A 12,946-nucleotide genomic window follows, 5' to 3' on the forward strand; every position below is an offset into this window, starting at 1 on the left:
TGGCTAGGCAGCTTCTTTTAAAAATAAGCCGCTTTTGGCTTTTCATTTGACTTCTTCAGAGCCTGACTGAGACTTTCTACACAGGATGCCGAGCTCGGAATCAGAGATAATGAGAAAGTAGTCGATTGTGAACACACAGGTCTGTAAAACTGGTTATTCCAGTCATTTTCCTTTGCCAAAATATTTTGGAATTCTATTTTGCGTAAAAGGTCAATTCGTGTTGCCCGCTGCGAAGTTCGAAAATAAGCGCGAAAGAAGCCACTTGGTCGGAAATTTGAAAAAGGATTTGAACTTTACATTTCACAATTGATCTTTTTCCATAAACTTGAAAAAGCGAAGGATTAGCGTTTTTAAATTATGCGCGGTTGAAAAGTTGCGCAACCGGTACTTCCCGGTGCTCCACTTATCGGCTCCGCTTTGTGTCGAGAAGAAGGCACAACAGAAATTTGAACAAATTAAGGTGCCGATAAGGCGGCTCAAGAAAGACACGAGCTGTTTGGCATTCTTATCGATACAAGTGTCTTCGTAAGAAATTGAAAAAGCTAGACAAATATCAATTTTCTTGCTAAATTTTTCAATTTTCATTAAAATAGAGTCTTCTGTAATGGCCTTTGCTTTGTTAAGATTAAAAAAACGGAAGTAAATTGCGAATATTATCGAGAGTTTCCTGTAAGTAGTCGCATATCAAATAAGCTAGTCAATTTTTTGAGCCATGACGAAAATTGTCCACTTGATGCGATCCATCATTGGAATCTTCAACGAGCACGCTGGTGAGGACAACTTGCTCGACAAGGAAGAATTGAAGGCAATGATGGGACAAGGTATTGATAATCATAAAGCTTATTTTTCTAAATGATTCTATCAAGAGCTCCCTGAGGTGTTTTCTTCTGAGGCAAGGGTGAATGAGCTCGTTGCCCATATCGATAAGGATTTCGACGGGAAGATCAGCTTCGACGAGTTCATCAAATCGATGGCCTACATCTGCAACCTGGTCAAGGTCGACAACGAGGCCTCTACTGACGGCAATAACGGTAGCAGCGAGGGCAGCAGCTACAGCGGCTACGGCGGCTACTAGAAAAATTGCAATGGCACGCGAATAAATTATTCGGAATAACTCATAAGGTAAACTGTCTACACAATCTGTACAATGCTAAATAAGATTTCCGTCTACAATTACTAATTGCCAATTTGAAAACTTATTCTTATTCGTGCCAATAAAAAAAAAACTCTTAATCTCTCTCTTTTTTGATAATTATTTTTGGATAAATAACCGGAAGTTATTACAGTTTCCTTTCCTATCTTTTGATATATTCTCTGTCAGAGACCTAGTAAAGATTAGCCTTGGATGCTTTATTAAAAGTTGTAACAGGGAAATTTCCCTGGAATAATATATTCTCCACCTGAAATACAAAACAAGCAGGTGTCTGGCGGGGTCAGAGTTGGCCCTTCTTCCACCCTCGGCTGATCTGAGAAAACCATGTTTCGGCTCGCTCCCTTCAATCAGCTGTCCGCCCCTCTCGTCCGAGAAAATGCATGTCAACCCGGTTGTATGAAAACATGATTCGTGGAAAATGACTATTTTCAAAACAGGTGTCAAGAATGGGCTCAAGAATTTTATCCGCTGAGAGAATCGGACATGACGATTTTGACAGGAGTAAACAGCGTTCTGATTGATAGAAGACTGATATACAGTCAGTTTTGTTTTGAAGACTTTTGAATAAAGGCTTCTGAATAAGTTTCAATAAGAAATCATGTTCTGAGTGTGATTTTGGCTCAAAAACCTGTGTGAAAACCTGAGTCAGGATCCTAATAGACTTTTAAGATCCTGACTCAGGTTTTTACACAGGTTTTTGAGGCAAAATCAAATCCATTAAACCAGAAAACTTTGCGTTTAGATAGAGATCTGGACAAACTTCTCCAAAATAATTTGAGGTCATCACGTGATTCAGTCGCGAAGAGGAGCAGGAGCAGGATCTTTTATCAATTGAACCCATCGGTACTCAAAATGGCCCAAAATCGAAAAAAACATTGTTTCTTGCTTCAATCTCGACAGGTTTAGGGTTACACGTGTTATGCAAATTTGCAAGAATTAGGCATAGATTCTAAGGCGTCGATTTTTATTGGCGCAAGTCAAATTTTTAAAACCCTTGCTCCTGGCAGGCGATCAAAAGGGGATCAAGAGGATCCAAATCCAAGCCACAAATCAGATCAGCAGTAAATATTTGAAACGCAATTTTTTTTGTCTTGCTGATTTGCTTGATTGAGGCTACTCTAGAATTAGTATCGGCTATCTGTGCGAAAAACCTGAGTCAGGATCGGAAAATGAGAAAAATGACCAAATCAATTTGTTAAATAAATTCTGGCGAAGCCGCTTTAGGGCTTCGTTTTAAAAAAAGCCGCTGCGCGGCTTTTCAATTAACCTATTTCAGGACCCTGACTTAGGCTTAATACACAGCCTAACTACTCGAGCTCTAGAATTTTATGCATTTATTAACAGAAATGAGCCTTTATCCGTGTTCGTATCAAAAAAAAACCTTTCATTTTTCGATTTTCTGAAAAAGGAATAAATTTCTCAAAAATCATGCGATTAAAATTTTCATAATCTCATCCCCTTACTAGCATATTAATCCATTTCTCATCCGCGGCTCAGCCAACAGGTACAAATTTATCCCCTCCCCTGATCGATCCTCCCACCCTCCAGTCTATCCACCTCCCGCTGCGCCCGTCAATTCTGTATATTGCCAGTTACAGTTCTGCCAACAACCAAGGTGTATTTTGCAGTTTTTAATATTGTTGGAAGGATATCATGCTGGTGCAGCTTTTGAGCTGTTTCCGGTCGTGTGCTTCAGGGTGTCCTAATATCCATTTTGAGCGGGCTAATCGCCCGAGTATTTACGCTCTAAGCGTGAAACTAAGCAGCTCACTAGCTGACTAGATCAGGTCACTGTCAGGAACCGATACACTTTCTGCTTCCGGACAAAATAACAAATTCAGACGGATAAATCGGGCTCAAATTTTAATCTTACCAATTTTTCCACAAAAAATTTTTGCACTCAGGGAGCCTGAGTCAGGTTTCTACACAGCCTTGCCAAGCCCAGCCCCTTGGTCGACTCGAAAAATGCTTTTCCTGGGAAGTCAAAACGCCATAAAACGCAACAAGGGGCGTATATCAGATTTCGCAAATATAACCATTTCCTGAAAAAGCAGAAATCTGAGCCGGGTTCCCAAGTGCTTCGCAAACTCAAGTGATTGCAATATTCAACGGTTCGTTACGCAGATACCATATGTTGCTACTTAGCGATCTACAGATCCGTGGGAGGGGTTTTCTTGCAAAATAAAACTTTTTCCTGGAGCTTCAAAAATGATCAATTATTTTTATTCAGATTCAAAATTGATCAAAAAATATTTTTACTGATCAATGCACATTCCGCTGACTAACAAATTCATCCCTTTTCAAAGATCCAAAACCGCCTATAAACCCCACTAATGGATCTCCAACCGCGGCACCGGAATTTCAAAGAAGGCCGGCGCGAGGAATCCATTACCGGCCTGATCAAAAATTTTTCATTGTCCTCCTTTTTTGACAAATAATCATGTGGTCACGACCGGGGACAAGAGACACTGGACTTGAAGTTTTTCATCCTAATTGATTCGGAAACATGGGGGCGAAGGTTGAAAAGAGAATTTCAAGGGACGTGAAATTTATGGGCTTCCGACTTTTTCAACTTGACGATTTGCATTTTTAATTGATTGATTCATGGACTTTTGGATCTGAAACTGGTCTCGGAAATCTGTGTGGAAACCTGAGTCAGGGTTCTGAATTTGAAAAATGATGTTTTTTTTTGGCGAAGCTTTGCGGCTATTTCTTATAGTTCATTTAGTAAACCCTGACTCAGGTTTCAACACAGGTTGAAAGGAGATTTTTTCATGGGGAGGAAGAAATCCTGTGTTTTCGATTATTTGAAAAATGTGTCACGCACTTTTCAAAGTCAGAAAGACGCGAATTTGGGAAAGAAAATCTGTCAATAGGATCTGATTTTGGCTGATGTATGGGAAAATGGCGAGGTCAGGCTGGAGATGCGTCCAAATGTGTGTGTGCTGATTTTGAATGCGCCCAGCAGTTGCTGTCGAGTGGCTCAGTGGGAGCTCAACCCTTATGGATCACGCGAGCAGATAAGGACACCCCTCGATCTCATCGCCAAAAATCAGCCTAGTTTAGGGGTCGAGATTTGACAGGTGATTGTATATTACGCAAATAGAGGTGATAGAGGAGTACCCTACTTAGCGATTTTTGGCCAATTTTCGAGGCATTTTGAATTAAGGGTGTCATTCCACTAAAATGAAAATAAGCAATTTTAGCGAGAATCTTTCATTTTCGCATCCTTTTTGAGCCAAAAAAAGACTTGTCTCAATCTAAATGACCCTTCTTTCGGAAGACTCTTATATTCAAAGAAGGTATATTTTATCTGGAGATAATCCAGTTGTCAGTATCGATCCCTGACTGACCTAATTAGTGCTCTAATGTTTCCTTCATTTTCCATCTGCCGCCGCGGCGCGCTTTCATCTTCAAACCTCGCGCCAAATTTACTTAGTTCCTCATTTGTCGATTCCTCTTTTTTCTTCTTCTCGATATCGATACGGTTAACTGTTACTTATTGAAGGACTGTAGCTGTTACCCAGTTAGAGCTTGAGAAAGTTGAGTTTGTTTGTTGAGCCAATTCATAAAGTTGTTATTTGCGCCTAATCCGCGCGAAAGTTGATCAAGACAGCGATTTTGTTTTCCCATAAATTTGTTATGTTCGTCGAGTGATACAAATAGAAGGGAAAATGAACCCCAAGGAGTGTAACATTGGAATGGAAAATCTTATCTCCAAAAGGCTAAGACCTCGGCCTAAAAAACGTACGGTAATTTTCGTGAAAACTCATGAAAATTTTAATTTTCGTGAAAACTCATGAAAATCTTTACTTTAAATATTTTCAAAAAAGTGACTGAAAATGAGTCTTATCAGATCATAATTGTTAATTCATTAGGAGAAGCGATAGAAATTTGACAAGTTAACTAAACAAATTAACGCTCAAAGAGCCCCAACAGATTTCAACCCGCACCTGCTTCGGTACTCGTTAGGCGTCCGATAACCCACTGTCCTGTGAAGCTATCTTGGAGGGCGCTGTCGACGCTTTTTTGGTGGACAATTCAAAATTTGCGCTCGCGCGCGCCTCGGCGCTCGGACTACTTCTACCAAGTGCTGAGACCTAAGCCAGTCACTCAAATTGTAATCTCAAATTAATTCGAACCGAGAAATTTTTCACTTATCAAAAAACTCAAAAAACCAAAAGCAAAACTCACCAGCAGCAAAAATGCACGAAGTCAAGCGCACATCAAGCTTCAGGATGCCAATGACGATCCAAAGAAAGAGACCAAAAAACACGATGAGGGACTATGATTCGCAGACAGCAATGCCTCTCAAGTCTCAAGGATGGAGAGGATCAGTCGGTAAGTAAAGAGATTTTGAGTTTCGAGCCGAAAATTCGGACATTTTTTTTTGAAATTTTCAAAATATTTGATCGATTTCTAACCATTTTTCTTCAGAAGTCATCTCCGACGTCGAACTCACCGTTTCCGACACTGAAATGTGCTCCACCTCGAACCGCCGCCGCAAAGTCATTCCCAAGTACATCTCCGGCTTCGTCTACAGATCTTCTCCGGTCACTTCCGAGCAGAGCACTTGGGACGGGTCTTCCACGAAGTGGCGGAAGTATTACGCGGTGACAAGTGGCTCCATTATCGCCATTTCCGATCCGACTTCTTTCATGCTTCAAGAAAAGATCAAGCTCAACAAGGCGATGATCAAGGAGTGCCGCCTCCGTGGACGCGGCGTGCTCTTCATTCAGCTTCAAAACGAGGAAACCGGCTTTCTTCTTCGGTAAGTCAACTTTTTCACCACTTTTTTCTTAGGGAAATTCTCAGTATCAGACCTTTCCCTAACCCTCTTTTTCAGGTTCAAAGATCGAATCGAGCGCCGAAACTGGTACCAAGTCCTTCACTCGACTTCTACCCCAGCTCACGCCCTCAACATCACCTCCGCTTACCCAGCTGCGATCAAGGAAACCCCCACGATCCTCTACTCTGATCAGGAATCCTTCTCTTCCTCTGGCACGGAGTCTTACAACCCTCGAAAGCGGCTCAAAGTCGTCACCGCCAGCTACAACCACTCCCTCGCCAACTCCTCGACCATCAGCAGCAGCGTCAGAAACACCTCCCGTCACGTGATGAGCCCCCGCGCGATGAGCCACCTCGGCAACTTGGGAGAACGAGAACTGGACCAATCGTTGGACCAGCAGGAGAAGAGGAAATCAAGGAGGAGATCCGCCATCGACTTCATCAAGAACTTCAAGAGCAAGTTCGAAATCCTCAAGCCGACCGGTGGGAAATCATCGAGAAAGCAAAACAAGCGACTTTCTATTAACTGAATTACTGTGCTTTCAGGCTGATTACTGTATATATTCGCTCTTCCAACTTGTAAATAAATTTAAAAAATACGATAAATAATCGTTTCCGCTCATTTTTTGCAAAAAAGCAAGTTTTAAAAATAAAAAAAATCGACTTTTGACCTTTATGCATTTCGCCTCAATTGTCCAAGTCAAGATCCAAGCACTTGATTAGAATTTTGATTGTGGCTAGCCGCTACTGTAGCTACAGCAGGAATTTCGCGTTTTGGCTTTTTGTAATTTGAATTCGTTATGCAATTTGGCCCGTTCGAGGTGTTAGCCAGAACGGGATGGGCTTGAATTTCGGGGAAAGATTCTTCGAACAGCTGATTCAAGCCTGGGCTGATATGGATCGCGAAGCTAGGAATTGAAGATGAACTTTTTGATAAGCAAAAAATTTGATGAAAATTGAGCAAAATTTTTTGACCCCGTGATTTCCATGAATTCCTCCGCGGAAAACAGCCAAAAATTATTAAGGGTGTCAATGAGAAATCGCTTACTTTTATAACCCTTCGAGTGAGGTATAGAACCTTAAATTTAAGTGACTTAAATATATTTAAGGCAGCTGAAACCATAAACTAACCTTTATCAAAACCCAATTTTCCTTCCTGTTCAAAATCTGTTCCTTTCATGTTTTTCTTTGATTTTCAATTTTGAAGAAATCAAGTTTATATTTTTATTTTTCTCCTTGACCTGCCCTTGTCTCAAAGATAAAAGGCTAGGATTAATATAAACTTGGGGGCTTCCCGGAAACGGACTGATCTCGGATTCGGGTTTGATCCGAGCTGGCCGAGCGCGAGACCGCAACAGCTGGGAACTGGGTGGAAGGGAGGATTTTATATTCGACTTTTATGGTGGATAAACTTGAATGGCAGTGGATAAGCGCTCTGATCTACGGGCGCTCAGATGGAATTGATCTTTTGCTGTTCTGTCTTCTTTGATGGGAAGAGCTTTTTTCGAAGATGATGCTTTTGGCTCGACAACCTGTCAAGAAACCTGAGTCAGGGTCCTGAAAGAAGCTGGACGAAAGATATAAAGCTTCAGATGAAAGTTCTAGCAGAGCCGCTTTGCGGCTTTATTCTCAGAAAAGCCGCGGCGCGGCTCTTTATTTCGGCTTCTTTTCGAAACCCTGAGTCAGGTTTCCAGACAGGTTACTGAGGCTAGATGTTGAAAAAAAGCGTCTTTTTCGAGGCAAAAATTAAGGAAAGGTATGAAAATCCTCTCGACACCATTTGTAAAAAGTAAACATAAGAGCACATGATTAGCCATACGCGCCAAATACTCCACCACATATGGATCGTCGAGTGTATACAGCCATATGTTGTGAGCTTAGAGGATCAACCACAGATGCACAGTTTTGTTTTTAGCACAATAAGCTCAACAAACGAAAGCTCCAAATCTGTAATCTGATTGTCGCGAAATTTCAAATTTTTCAAAATCCAAATTTCAAATTTTCAATTCGCATTTTTCAATCGAAACTCTGAGTGCCTCGAAATTCCAGTCGGACAATCAAAGCAATAATTTTCTAACAAAAAATTCTAGTGGAGAAATTCTTGGAATTTTTTTGAATTCTGGACTAGCGAAAAGGATAAGCTGGTTTTGAGAAAAAAGGCTGGAAAACAGGTGTCAAGAAAAGGCCAAAGCTGAGTTGGTATTATATACAAATGAGGTGGGGTCTAATCTTTCCCACAAGAAGGGATTTTGTGATATGGGGGCTTTGCCACGTGATTGACAGGGCTCTTTGGTTTTTTGTTCAGAACCAATTAGAAATTTAAAACCCCAAAATACGGACCGTAATTTTGAATTATCACTTTGTAAATATAAATTTTTGAAGCTCTCTAGAATTCGAAATTAACAAAAAAATGTGATCACGCCATATACCAGCAGCCAATACTAAATTGAATACAAACATGAAGAATAAATAAAGCAAACGGAAGTATCGCCCGAAATCAATTTCTCCGTTTTCACACTGGTCATTTCATCCGGTGTCCAATTAGCCGAGAAAATAGCGGCCTGGGCTGAGAACGGAAACTCTGAGTGGCGAGCAATAAAACTTGCTCAAGTGACCCCTCCCAGTCAGGAAAACTGCTGCACCTGCGGATCGACGGGGAAATAAACGGAAATTTTAACATTAACAAAAAACTCTCCTTGGGAAAATAAACAGGTTGGAGGAATTGATGACCGTTTTCAGGCGGATAAATAATCAGAAAGAAAAATTGGCAACCTGTAAAGGAAACCTGAGTAAGGGTCTGGAAGATCTTTGATAAGAAGCCGCGTAGCGATCTTTCAAACCCTGACTCAGGTTTTCTACACAGGCTTTCGAAACAATGGGAAAATCGTCCGAAAAGTCGAAGAAAAATGTCTTTCCGGCTCAAGTAAAAAGTTAATAGGTGAAAATGATGCTTGTGGTAAAACATCCGGCGTCGAGAAGTTGATCGGATAGGCCGAGGCAGATTTGAACACGTGATTTGAACGAGATGTTCTATTTAGTGCGGAAGAACGCAACGTCACGAATCAGCGGACACGAAATCGACGATAACACATTGCCCAAAATAATGATGTTTGCTTAATTGACAAAACAGATGCTCTTATCTAACACTGAATAAACCAAGGCTTCAGAGAACTGGCTGTATCTACGAGTTTAAAGAGATAAAAAGGGGGTACCCTTGTTCATCCTCTAACTTCCTGCATGTGTGCCCTTGTTCATCCTTTGGCCACGTATCCTCGACCAACCAGCTTACGGAATATGGAAACGTGGCCATGAGATGAACAAGGGTACACATGCGCGGGTTTCGAGGATAAACAAGGTCACCTCTTTTTTTGGTCAAAAAATCATTTGATTGGCTCACTTTATTAATTTTAGACTTTGCAGAAGACGGCTGATTTCTTCAGTAAATAAACGGACAGAAAAAATAGTGGCATAAAAGTTAAAAAGTACATTCAACTTTGAATGTTACAACAATGCTGTTTGATCAATTTTTTCTTTTGCTCGAAGAAGTGTTGAAGCATTGCCGGTGATTTCGTAGGGATGATTCTGGACAAGAGCTCAAAATTGGGGCCGAATTCGGTGACTCCTTTCAGTAAAGCGGCGACTTCGAAAGGAGTGAAGATGGTGGAGACGTTTTGTGTGCCAATTTGTCTAAATTTGAAGCTCTACTTCGAACTGAAAAAGACTTATCGAAAATCGAGAAGGGTCAAAAACGAACAAACTTGGATAGTGACCACGATAACCTCCGTTGTCAGAAATTCTAGCTCTTACCTGTCTTTGAGAATCTGGTCCAAGTCAAGTTCGCCATTTGGATTGTACGATCTGAGCTTCTTCTGAGTCTCGTTTTTCTGCGCCTCGACTTTTTGCTTGAAGAGTTGAATTGATTGATACGTCTGATAGATTTCATGCTGCGCTCTTTTCTCGATTCTTTCTTTTTCTTCTTTTGGGATGTCGTTGAAGACGGAGTCCAAAAATTCGTCAGATTCTTCTTCTTTGAGTTCAGGCGTTTCTTGAAAGATATTTCACTCACTCACTCACTCACTGTATTTCCTTACCAGGATCAGCATCGAGGTCATAATGCCTTGAACCTGAATTCAGGCGGCTGATTTTCTTCTTGAGACCTCCTTTCCTCTTCCAAATGTAGTAGAAATTGACGAGCTCCGAGATTTTTTTGTGCGGCAGGTAACCTGAAAACAATCTCATTATTCATCTATGATTTACAATTCTGACGATGAAAGAGGCCAACTCTTAGATTCACGAGAAGAGGTAGACTTCATGGTCTTTTATTAGAAACATCGAGACAAAGATGAGTCATCTTAGATGACCTCTTGTCGAAAATCTAAGAGAAAGCCTTAACTGAAGTGAGTTTTTCTCGATACCTTTTATTTTTGAAAGTTTGATATCATATCTGGTATCATCGGTACCTTTAAGCTTGCTAAACTGTCTCGAGTGCACCTTATAAGCATAAAAGAACGCGTTCTTATCATCCTCTGTGAAGCTTTCCATCACACTGGGCATGGGTTCGAACGTTTTAGTTGTATCCATTGCTCTGCGAAAATTAAACTTTCTCACGTACAAAATCCCCAGTGCTTGTTCCTCGGCCCAGCCGTGTTCGAGGTAACATTTTTCAACAAACTCCTGGACTTTGTGCTCTGGAATCTTGATGTTTGGTGGTCGCCAGATGCAGGTTTCGAGCTCTGTTGTTTGGCGAAAGATGCTTGTGAGGCCGGTATCCATGAAATCACCGGCTTCGTTGGGTTGGCTGTAGGGACCTTCGTACATTGGGATTTGAGCCTGAAATGGAGGGTGAAATCATGGAGGAGACGATGGAATATGGAGCTCTTGGATAATCGATGTTGCAGCTTCAAGGAAGCAGGTGCCCTATTGGTCCTTCTACTAATCAAAGTCTTAAGGGTATCACTAGGAAAGCTTCTTGAGGATCTCCTTAGTACTTTTGAGATGGAAAAACGGATGAATTTATCAATATTGGGCATTTCAAAACTGCAATTATTGATGATAAACGAGGAGTCGTTCTTTCAATGTCGAGAAATGACTGTAGTAAGAATAAAGAAATACAGTACCTGATGTTCATCTCCGACTTTGATCTCAGCCTTGGAATCCTTGTCATTGCTTGTTTTGCGTTCTGGTTCGCTATCACCGTTTACTGACATTTTTGGCGAATAAAATGGGGTTGGTTATTGTGGTACTAGTCCTAACTCATTGTTCTGGTATCTCTGGAATCTCTTGACAGAACCGAGTGGAGTAATGAACGATAAAAAGCAAAGTTAGAGTTTTTGTGTTCTCCGCGAGAGCTGGAGAGCTCGATTTCCCGCCGAGGAGGAATCCGAAAAAAGCGCGGGCGGGAGGCAAGCCAACCAAGCTCGAGTTTTCCACTGGAGGAGAATTCTTCCGACAACGATTTCTTTCAGCGAGTAAGAGAATCTGAAACGTCCTCAATTTTTTCTTCTCGAAGACGAATTGGAGATGGAAACGATCAGTTTGGACTTGCTACGCAAAGAAAATCTAGTGGAAAATATAAAGGTATCGTTGATTGTATTCTGGGGTTAATTTTTGTTTTCGTGAGTTCTAGCTATATTTATGGTTCTTGCATAATTTTCGGTGATTTTCATCCCTTTTTTTGATAATTTCGGCCAATAAATGGCTAATAGAACTATGGACTTTAGTACTGTCTTGGACTGAGCTCTAGAAAATTGTAAACGCATTCCTTTTCGATTTTGCTTTCTTCGACTTCTTCTTCGATTGTTTCTTTACTACAGGACCTGTACTGATAGCGTTTCCATTTTCGTCCTTTTCTTTCAACTGGGATCGGTATCCTTATTTTAGTGTAACTATCAAACTTTGAGTTCTTTAGTTGTCGACCCCAAGCTTTAGGCTGTATATTCGTTATCTCGATTTCTTCATTCGTGTCGTTTTCTTTCATCAATTGGCTTCTGTTCATTGAGATTCTTTTTGAGTTCAGTAAAAGCATTATTTTTCAACCTTTCAAATTTAAAAAATCGTCAATCTTTCGCCTTTTCCTAGTTTTGACCATCGAAAACCTGTGAAAAAGTTTCAATTCCAGGTCGAAATTCTAGCGATTTTCCGCGAAAATATCCCTTCCCATGTTCTAGAGAATTTACCGTTTTTATTCAGGAAGAAGCGCAAGATAAGAACAACAACTCCGAAGATATTATTCATCATTGTCAATACCGCGGCGAAGTGAATGGAAGAATCATCTTTACAAACTATCGACTCATTTTCGCTGCAAAAGGAAATTCTTGGTTCATCGTCTCAGGTTCGTTCTAGCTTCAAAACTGGCAAACGAAGGTGATTCTAGTGCCGTACAACACGATAAACAAAGTCTCAAAAAGCCCCCACCGAACTACCAACACAAAGAACCTCCTCAACGGCTCAGAACAAAGCCCACTCGTTGTGGAAATCGAATGCAAAGACTTCAGATCACTGAAATTCGACTTCAAACACGACAACGGGGACAAGAGCAAATTTCACAACAATGTTTCACAACGGGCTTTTGGCAAGTAAGTTTCGACAATAAGGCCTTCAAAATTAAGTGTAGAATTTGATAATAATTTAGAGACTATTCCGTGAAGACTTTTTCGCCAAAAAGGTTACTTAAACTCCAAGTTTCAAATTCAAAACTCATGATTTCAAATCCAACCACAAAATTGGTGATTTCGACAAACAATAATCATTCCATCACTAGAGCCTGTTCTTGCCCAATTATAAAATAGCATTTTTTAGTATTGAGCGATTATTTTGCTTCGTGAAGAAATCCGAAACGAGTGAAAATTGGTTCATCTACGATGTTCACAAAGAGTTCGAGAGGCAGACAAAGAATTTACAGAGTAAGGGAGAGTGGATTATTACCGAGGAGAACAATAATTTCGGCCTTTGCGATACCTATCCCAAGGAACGGCTTATCAAATAATGTCCATTTCTTCCCAATTT

At 40.7% G+C, this 12,946-nt stretch overlaps 4 protein-coding genes across 7 annotated transcripts; 3 read left to right on the forward strand and 1 right to left on the reverse strand.

Moving 5' to 3' along the window:
• The first annotated feature begins 696 nt into the window (after positions 1-696).
• Positions 697-1,200, forward strand: LOC145704765 (protein S100-G-like). The gene is made up of 2 exons (XM_081782235.1): positions 697-821; positions 867-1,200. Exons 1-2 carry the CDS (start codon positions 713-715, stop codon positions 1,073-1,075), a joined length of 318 nt encoding a protein of 105 aa, XP_081638361.1. The 5' UTR covers positions 697-712; the 3' UTR covers positions 1,076-1,200.
• A 4,084-nt stretch (positions 1,201-5,284) lies between these two features.
• Positions 5,285-6,524, forward strand: LOC145703460 (uncharacterized). Its single transcript, XM_081780819.1, has 3 exons — positions 5,285-5,494; positions 5,591-5,924; positions 6,000-6,524. Exons 1-3 carry the CDS (start codon positions 5,359-5,361, stop codon positions 6,469-6,471), a joined length of 942 nt encoding a protein of 313 aa, XP_081636945.1. The 5' UTR covers positions 5,285-5,358; the 3' UTR covers positions 6,472-6,524.
• A 2,805-nt stretch (positions 6,525-9,329) lies between these two features.
• LOC145705493 (REST corepressor 3-like) lies at positions 9,330-11,325 on the reverse strand. 3 transcript variants are annotated; one of them, XM_081782977.1, is made up of 5 exons: positions 11,059-11,325; positions 10,402-10,771; positions 10,033-10,164; positions 9,749-9,986; positions 9,330-9,628 (listed from the first exon to the last, which is right to left on the reverse strand). In XM_081782977.1, exons 1-5 carry the CDS (start codon positions 11,146-11,148, stop codon positions 9,430-9,432), a joined length of 1,029 nt encoding a protein of 342 aa, XP_081639103.1. In that variant the 5' UTR covers positions 11,149-11,325; the 3' UTR covers positions 9,330-9,429. The 3 variants fall into 3 exon arrangements, with proteins under 3 accessions (XP_081639103.1, XP_081639101.1, XP_081639104.1); XM_081782975.1 differs by having other exon boundaries at positions 10,357-10,771; positions 11,059-11,323; XM_081782978.1 differs by having other exon boundaries at positions 9,486-9,652; positions 10,357-10,771; positions 11,059-11,324.
• On the forward strand, positions 11,313-12,941 carry LOC145705494 (myotubularin-like). 2 transcript variants are annotated; one of them, XM_081782979.1, is made up of 5 exons: positions 11,313-11,518; positions 12,131-12,272; positions 12,315-12,516; positions 12,573-12,605; positions 12,740-12,941. In XM_081782979.1, exons 1-5 carry the CDS (start codon positions 11,462-11,464, stop codon positions 12,924-12,926), a joined length of 621 nt encoding a protein of 206 aa, XP_081639105.1. In that variant the 5' UTR covers positions 11,313-11,461; the 3' UTR covers positions 12,927-12,941. The 2 variants fall into 2 exon arrangements, with proteins under 2 accessions (XP_081639105.1, XP_081639106.1); XM_081782980.1 differs by lacking the exon at positions 12,573-12,605 and having other exon boundaries at positions 11,317-11,518.
• The last annotated feature ends 5 nt before the right edge of the window (positions 12,942-12,946 follow it).

The sequence above is a fragment of the Oikopleura dioica genome, chromosome PAR (assembly GCF_907165135.1).
Source record: "Oikopleura dioica chromosome PAR, OKI2018_I68_1.0, whole genome shotgun sequence".
NCBI lineage: Eukaryota > Metazoa > Chordata > Appendicularia > Copelata > Oikopleuridae > Oikopleura > Oikopleura dioica.

Bases quoted from the DNA above. Each gene is read 5' to 3' on its own strand.
- LOC145705493 (XM_081782975.1), bottom strand. From the start codon at position 11,148: ATGTCAGTAAACGGTGATAGCGAACCAGAACGCAAAACAAGCAATGAC. The intron at 10,772-11,058 runs GTACTGTATTTC...CCTCCATTTCAG, and splicing joins AAGTCGGAGATGAACATCAG to GCTCAAATCCCAATGTACGA. The intron at 9,987-10,032 runs GTAAGGAAATAC...ATATCTTTCAAG, and splicing joins TGACCTCGATGCTGATCCTG to AAACGCCTGAACTCAAAGAA.
- LOC145705494 (XM_081782979.1), top strand. From the start codon at position 11,462: ATGGAAACGATCAGTTTGGACTTGCTACGCAAAGAAAATCTAGTGGAA. The intron at 11,519-12,130 runs GTATCGTTGATT...GTTTTTATTCAG, and splicing joins ATCTAGTGGAAAATATAAAG to GAAGAAGCGCAAGATAAGAA. The intron at 12,606-12,739 runs GTTACTTAAACT...AGCATTTTTTAG, and splicing joins AAGACTTTTTCGCCAAAAAG to TATTGAGCGATTATTTTGCT.
- LOC145703460 (XM_081780819.1), top strand. From the start codon at position 5,359: ATGCACGAAGTCAAGCGCACATCAAGCTTCAGGATGCCAATGACGATC. The intron at 5,495-5,590 runs GTAAGTAAAGAG...ATTTTTCTTCAG, and splicing joins AGGATGGAGAGGATCAGTCG to AAGTCATCTCCGACGTCGAA. The intron at 5,925-5,999 runs GTAAGTCAACTT...CCTCTTTTTCAG, and splicing joins GAAACCGGCTTTCTTCTTCG to GTTCAAAGATCGAATCGAGC.
- LOC145704765 (XM_081782235.1), top strand. From the start codon at position 713: ATGACGAAAATTGTCCACTTGATGCGATCCATCATTGGAATCTTCAAC. The intron at 822-866 runs GTATTGATAATC...GATTCTATCAAG, and splicing joins GAAGGCAATGATGGGACAAG to AGCTCCCTGAGGTGTTTTCT.